General features: G+C 55.9%; 1 protein-coding gene across 1 annotated transcript; it reads right to left on the bottom strand.

Annotated features, from left to right (window-relative positions):
• Positions 1-45: 45 nt before the first annotated feature.
• Positions 46-2,926, bottom strand: LOC135442194 (class II histocompatibility antigen, B-L beta chain-like). Its single transcript, XM_064701732.1, has 4 exons — positions 2,609-2,926; positions 2,132-2,238; positions 1,078-2,032; positions 46-896 (listed from the first exon to the last, which is right to left on the bottom strand). Exons 1-3 carry the CDS (start codon positions 2,814-2,816, stop codon positions 2,024-2,026), a joined length of 324 nt encoding a protein of 107 aa, XP_064557802.1. The 5' UTR covers positions 2,817-2,926; the 3' UTR covers positions 46-896; positions 1,078-2,023.
• Between the last annotated feature and the right edge of the window lie 3,885 nt (positions 2,927-6,811).

Genomic DNA, 6,811 nt, shown 5'->3' with positions numbered 1-6,811 from the left:
CCCTCCCTGGCGCTGCTGCTTCCCCTGCAGCCCCTGGCCCTCAGCTGCAGCAGCTCCTGGGCAGCCCAGCGCCGCTCCTCGTCCGGCTCCAGGCTGCACTCGAGGCAGTCCCGCAGCAGAGCCGACAGGCGCCGGGGCTGCTGCAGCTGCGGGCTCCCGTTCTGCCGGATCCGAGCGCGAGCCTGCAGGGAAAGCAAACTCAGCGCTCTGCCAGCTCCCTTCACACCCACACGGGCTCACATCCACCCCGGGCCTCAGCCCCAGCTCCAGGGGCACTTTCCTCCCTGCCACAGATGCTGCTCACAGCTCATTTTGCTATGCCAGCCAAACAACCCAAACCCTGGGGCTGCCACAGCCACTGCAACATCCAAATGATCTCGCCTTGAGAGCCAGTTGCATTGGCTGACTCTGTCAATAGGAACCTCCATCAGAAATAGCACATTTTGCTTCTCCAAATGTGGACACCAGCTTTACAGGCCATTTTCCAGAGTCAGTGTTGTCTGGAGGATTCTTACATCAAGTGCATCTCTGCAGTGCCACTGACGCTCAAGTAAATGCATTCCTGATGCCCCATCCCAGAAACTGCCAGGCAAGGACCAGGAGGTTTGTGATGCTGAAAACTCAGGCTTGGTGACACAGAGAAAGTAGCTTGGACTAGGAAAGAAACATGTTAGACTATGAGGATGTTAAACAATCATCTTCAGGTTTTGGACGAGTTTCCCAGTGAGAAGGATCAGGGGGGAGATCAACTTGCAAAATGTCTTTTAGAAGCTCCTGCAGAAATCTTGTTGGGTTTGGGGGCAGGATGTAGGGTTGGTGTGGGGTTTTCTTGCAAGATAACATTAGACCTGATGCACTTGCTTCACATTTTCAGGTCATCGTCACAGCCAGAAGAGCTGCAACAACATAAATCCCAAAGCAAATTGTTGCTGGAGACTGAGGAATATTCTTCTGTGTTGGGGCTGGAGTCCTCTGGGAATTCCCTTCCCATGTGCAGAAACCTCCAGCTGCTGCTCCCAGTGCAGGGTCCCCCTGTGCTCACAGGCCTCTGCAGCCACTGCAGAATTTGCCTCTTACCATGGCCGCCGTTTCCCTGAAGTAAGGAGGTTCTCCTTCCACCATCCCGATGGTCACAGTGCCAAAGGCCCAGATGTCCACCTTGGGGCCATAAGGAGATGTGGTCACAACTTCTGGGGCCATCCAGCGAGCAGTGCCCACCATGGAACTGCGCTGGTCCTGCTCAGGGCTGAGCTGAGCGCAGAGGGTAAATCAGCTGAGGACAGAAACAAACCCTGTCAAAGGCAGCTGGAATGAGGAAACCAAGCACCAAGATTCCCCACTCTCAGTCTGAGAGTGCAGTAGTGAAGTCAGCTGGAAAAGCCCTCAGGGCTGTAGCCAAGGAAAGATGGAACTGGACCCTTCAAGAAACCATTGAGGAAGGGGCGGGGGATGCGAGAGAGAACAGGGGAAGGAGGCGGGAGGAGAACCGGCGGTGGGTGGGGAGCGATTGAACCGGGGGAAGAGAAGGTGGAGATGAGGAGAGGAGCAGAAACAAGAAAAGTAGCGGGGATCTCCCAGCCTTCATCGAGGTGTCCACGGGGGGGCCAGGAAGATGTGGAACCCCCAGCCAGGTGTGTTCCCAGCACGGGGGCTCTGACCGTGGGGGGCGCCCGGGATTATCCAGCGTGGATCCTCCCACGGGGGATGGAGATGGAGCGGCGCACGGAGCTCGTCCCGCACCGGGCACTGCGGGATCCGCGGGCAGCGACCCCTCCCCCCGGGCCCAGCCCCCACCCTTTGTCCCCCTCCCTTTGGCCAAATCCGTCCCATCGCCCCCCCATAAACGGCCCCGGGTCCAACTGGGAAGCTTTATTGGGAGCACTGGGAGCAGGCACTGGGCGGGGGCAGAGCGCCAGTGGGGCTGGGGGGACACGGGACCCCCCCAAAATCAACGGAGCGGGGACGGAGCGGGGGGTCCCGGCCGGGCCCGAGCCCACGGGGAGGGGCTGCGGCCGCCGCCGGCTCAGGAGCTCTGTGGGCAGAGAAAAGGGGGTGACACCGGGCTGGGGCCCCGGCGGGAGCGCACACGCTCCGCCACGGCGGGGACGCCACCCCCGGCACCCGCCCTGACCTTCTTGCGCAGGGAGAAGCCGAGCCCCAGCGCCAGGAAGACGAAACCCAAGACGAAGCCCCCAATCCCCATCAATATCTTGATGCGGGCAGCGTCCGGCGGCATCTCTGGGGGTTCCGCAGGGGTCAGCACCCCCAAAACCTCTCACCGACACACCAAGGCGCTCCGAGCGCCCCGTCCAGGCTCATTCCAGTCCCTCCCACTCGCATCCAGCATCCTCCAAACCCCCTGCCCTTTGCACCCAGCGCCCCCAAACTCCCTCCCAGTCACACCCAGTACCCCCAAACTCCCTCCCAGTCACATCCAGCGCCCCCCCAACCCCATCCCACCCTCCCCAGCATCCCCCAAACCCCTTCCCAGCCCTTGCCCAGCCCCCAGCCCCTCTCCCAGTCCCAGCCCGGCTCTCTCCAGCTCCCTCCCAGTGGCTCCCAGCACAGCCCAGTGGCTCTGCCAGCGCCCCCAGGGGCTCCCCCGTACCCCAGTGCCGCCTCAGGGGCTGCTCCAGGCTGACGTGCTCCACCTGGCAGCTGTAGCTGAGCCCGCGCCGGGGCGGCGTTTCCAGCAGCACCAGCAGCTGGTAGGTCCAGTCCCCGTTGGGGACCACGTCGGTGGCCACCACGTGCTCCGAGAGCTCCTGCTGGCCCTGGAACCACCTCACCTGGATGGCAGCAGGGTAGAAATCCATCACGGAGCAGAGCAGGCGGCCGGGGCCGGGCTGGGAGCTTGAGGGGGGCACCAGCGAGATGGACACGTTGGGGGGCACTGGGAGAGAGCGAGGAGAGGGCTGGGTTTGGCTGGAGAGGGACTGGGAATGGGCAAGGGAGGGACTGGGAGCGATTGGGGTGGCACTGAGAGAGACGGGACATGGTGGGGTGTCGGATCTCGAGATCTCAGTCCTGAGATGCTGAGCCTCCGGGACCACCTTGGGGGGCTCGGGAGTCCTGGAATGTTGCCAGAAGTGTCTGGTAGCTGGACTTTAACCCTACACAGGAGACGACAAGGATGAGGGCTTCACCGGGTGAATGGTGAAAAGATTAGCTAATTAGAGGGTGAGAAACAGGGTTTAGGATTTATGTACAGGGGGGTTTGGAGGAGTAAGATGGAGGAATTGGGGTGTGTCCTGTCCTCCTTCTTCTTCCTCTTCTCCTCCATCTTCTTTGGCCACGGTGGCACCTTTGGATTGGTTATTACTGAGAGTACACCGAGTTATAAGAATAGATGGTATTGGGGAAAAATGATAAATATTGTACACGTAACAAAGGGTATAAAGATACGTGGCTGCCCGGGAGGGCAGACAGTGTGCCCATGGCTGACTGCTGAGCAGATCTCTGGTGGCTGAAAGAACATCTTTTAGATAAACAATTAATAAACATAAAAACCGAAAGAAGAACTGAAGCCTCTTCTCGTCCTTCGATACGCAGGCTGCCCCAAGGCCACCCCTGGCCTTTCCAGGCCCCTCAAACAGCCGAGATAAACCGGACAGTGGGGCACACTGGGAAGGATGTTGGACGTCCGGGCTTGAACGGAGAATGAACTGGGAATTAATTTGGAATGGATTGGGAATAGGCCGAGAAGAGGAGGGAGGGACTTTGGAAGTACTGAGAGCGACTAGGATGGCACTCGGAGGGATTTTGGTGGCCCTGGAATTAACTGGGAATGAAGTGCGCGGCACTGGGAGGCCGAGTCCAGCGCGGGGCCTTCGGGATTTCAGCGCCAGGGACTCTGCATGGCAACCGATGAGTCATCAGTTCTGGGTTTATCTCGGCTGTTTGAGGGGCCTGAAAAGGCTCTGAGGAGGCCCTGGGTGACCTTGGGCCAGCCCGGGTATCGAAAGACGAGAAGAGGCTTCAGTTCTTCTTTCTGGTTTTATGTTTATTAATTGTTTATCTAAAAGATGTTCTTTCAGCTCAACAGAGATCCGCACAGCAGTCAGCCATGGGCACACTGCCTCTCCCTCCGGGGCAGGCACCTATCTTTATACCCTTTGCTACGTATACAATATTTATCATTTTTCCCCAATACCATCTATTGTTATAACTCGGTGTACTCTTAGTAATAACCAATAGAAAGGTGCCACCGTGGCCAAAGAAGATGGAGGAGAGGAGGAAGAAGGAGGAGGACAGGACACACCCCAATTCCTCCATCTTACTCCTCTAAACCCCCCTGTACATAAATCTTAAACCTTGTGTCTCACCCTCTAATTAACTAATCTTTCCACCCTTCACCCGGTGAAGCCCTCATCCTTGTCGTCTCCTGTGCAGGGTTAAAGTCCAGCTACCAGACACTTCTGGCAACATTCCAGGACTCCCGAGACCCCCAAGCTGGTCTCGGAGGCTCAGAATCTCAGGGCTGAGATTTTGAGATCCGACATCTCCCCCTTCTGTTTGCCCCAAGAAAACCTCTTTTACAATCCGATTCATGGCATCTGGGACGACATGGATGAGGACTAGGAAAGCTATTACAATATAAAATCCTAAACTATTAAAACATAAAATCCTACCCTTAAAATTCTTCTCCAAATAGGAGAAATGTCAAAGAAATCTGCCCTTAAAATTCTTCTCCAAATGGGAGAAGTGTCAAAGAAATCTACCAGCTGATCAATATATGATCCTTTGTCAGTTTTCCCTATAATAGGTAAATTTACTCTATTGCCTATTGCAATTCAAGACTTTAAGGAGAAAACTTCCCAGTCTTTCGTTCTTATACAGAAATATTCAAGACCCCAAAGAGAAAAAAAACCCCCCCAGAGTCTTTCGTTTCTCTTGTTTCTCTTCTGAGTTGTCCTTTGCAGTCTGAGTCCCGACTTTTGTCTGAGTATTCGTTTCTTCTTATATCTTGTTGAGGAAAATCGTTGCATAGTTGCAGACTTGTTACGAAATGATGCTGTAGCTCTGCTGAACCGATCTGGCATGTCGTGCACTCAGGGGTTACCTAGTTTTTGATTCAACTGACAATAGGGTTAGAAAACACACAAGCCTCCCCAGGAGGGGAGAGGCTTGGGACCCCGAGGGTTTTTACCAAAGGCACCAAGTCTGGAGAGGGCCCCTCCTCGCCTGAGACGTCACCGGGGGTCTGGCCCGCCCCCGCCCGCGCTCGGCGCATGCGTGCTTTCCGAGCTGCTCTGTGTCTCTCCCGAGGTAATTTTTTTTCCTCTCCCTTTTTCTTCCGCCTCTGAATTTTCCCCCTTCGGTCTGCCCCTGACTGTCTCCTCCTCCTCCGACGCTGTGTGTGTGTGTGGCCCTTTGTCGGTGTGTGCGGCCCCCCCGCCGGCACCCGCGCCCGCCGCGACTCGCTCCGATCTGCGTCCCGCGTTTTTTGCGTCACAACCGCGCGCATTTCTGCTACCTTGCCGGCCCCCGGGGCCGCTGCACCCCCCGGCCCTGAGCTTAGCAAAGCCGCGCGAAAACACGCCTTCTCTGTTTTTTCTTCACCCGCGCTCCCCGCCTGCTCCGCCGCCGCGAAAAAGCGCCTCCCCCGATCCCTTTTTCTTCCCCCCCCTGCTCTCCCCCCTCGGTCCTGAGTCCTCCATGCTCTCTGGGCTTTCTGGACGCTTTTTGGGAGTTTCCCAGGGTTTCTGGGTTTTGGGACCGGGTGTTTTAATAATATTTCTTGCTCTTTTCTCTCCAAGAGCATTTCCCCCTGGCTTCTTAAGGCCAGAGCTAATCTTTTCTTTCCCGGGGCTTTGCCCCCCCCTCTCTTTCAGAGAGTCCCCCCCCCGGACGTCTGGTGCGTCTCGGGGGTCTACCTTCCTGGCCTTTTAAGGCCAGAGCTAATTTTTTCCGGAGACTTGCATTGCTCCCCCCTCTTTTGAGGGCCCCCCCCCGGACGTCTGGTGCGTCTCGGGGGTTTTCCTCTCGGCCTTTTAAGGCCAGAGCTAATTAATTTTTGTATGTTTGTGTCACACCTTATAAGGTGGACAAAATTTCCCGTTGTTCCTGGGAAGGTGTGCCCCCATGTTCTTATTTTTCAGGCTTTCTTACCAAATCTGTCGCCAGAGCAGTCTGGACGTCTCGATCTGTCCAGCAGATCACGAGAGGTGGACCCAGGGCGCCTTCTGGTTCCAGTCCGGGCTGTTCTGCTACGAATATTCTTCGGCAGAAACTGAGAGGTGGAATTCTCAGTGACTGCTGGTTTTTTTGCAGTCTCTGCTGGCTTTTTTTTTCTTCTTCTCTCTTGTCTTCAGGGCTTTGAAGGTGGTGGTGCCCCCCGAAAGGTTGTGGTGGTCAGAGCTCACCCAGTGGAAGCCAAATGTCCGGTTAATCTTCCCCCGAAAGGTTGTGGTGGTTCGTGGCCCACCCAGGGACGCCAAGTCTGGGTTTATCTCGGCTGTTTGAGGGGCCTGAAAAGGCTCTGAGGAGGCCCTGGGTGACCTTGGGACAGCCCGGGTATCGAAAGACGAGAAGAGGCTTCAGTTCTTCTTTCTGGTTTTATGTTTATTAATTGTTTATCTAAAAGATGTTCTTTCAGCTCAACAGAGATCCGCACAGCAGTCAGCCATGGGCACACTGCGTCTCCCTCCGGGGCAGGCACCTATCTTTATACCCTTTGCTACGTATACAATATTTATCATTTTTCCCCAATACCATCTATTGTTATAACTCGGTGTACTCTTAGTAATAACCAATAGAAAGGTGCCACCGTGGCCAAAGAAGATGGAGGAGAGGAGGAAGAAGGAGGAGG

Source organism: Zonotrichia leucophrys, unplaced genomic scaffold, assembly GCF_028769735.1.
Source record: "Zonotrichia leucophrys gambelii isolate GWCS_2022_RI unplaced genomic scaffold, RI_Zleu_2.0 Scaffold_2150_6993, whole genome shotgun sequence".
In the NCBI taxonomy this organism is placed as follows: Eukaryota; Metazoa; Chordata; class Aves; order Passeriformes; family Passerellidae; genus Zonotrichia; species Zonotrichia leucophrys.
This window is presented reverse-complemented; position numbering and strand designations above follow the sequence as displayed.

Excerpts from the sequence above, each read along its gene's own strand:
- LOC135442194 (XM_064701732.1), bottom strand. The coding sequence starts at position 2,816 with ATGGATTTCTACCCTGCTGCCATCCAGGTGAGGTGGTTCCAGGGCCAG. Across the intron at positions 2,239-2,608 it reads GCCCCTGAGGCGGCACTGGG|AGATGCCGCCGGACGCTGCC; the intron begins GTACGGGGGAGC and ends CGGAACCCCCAG.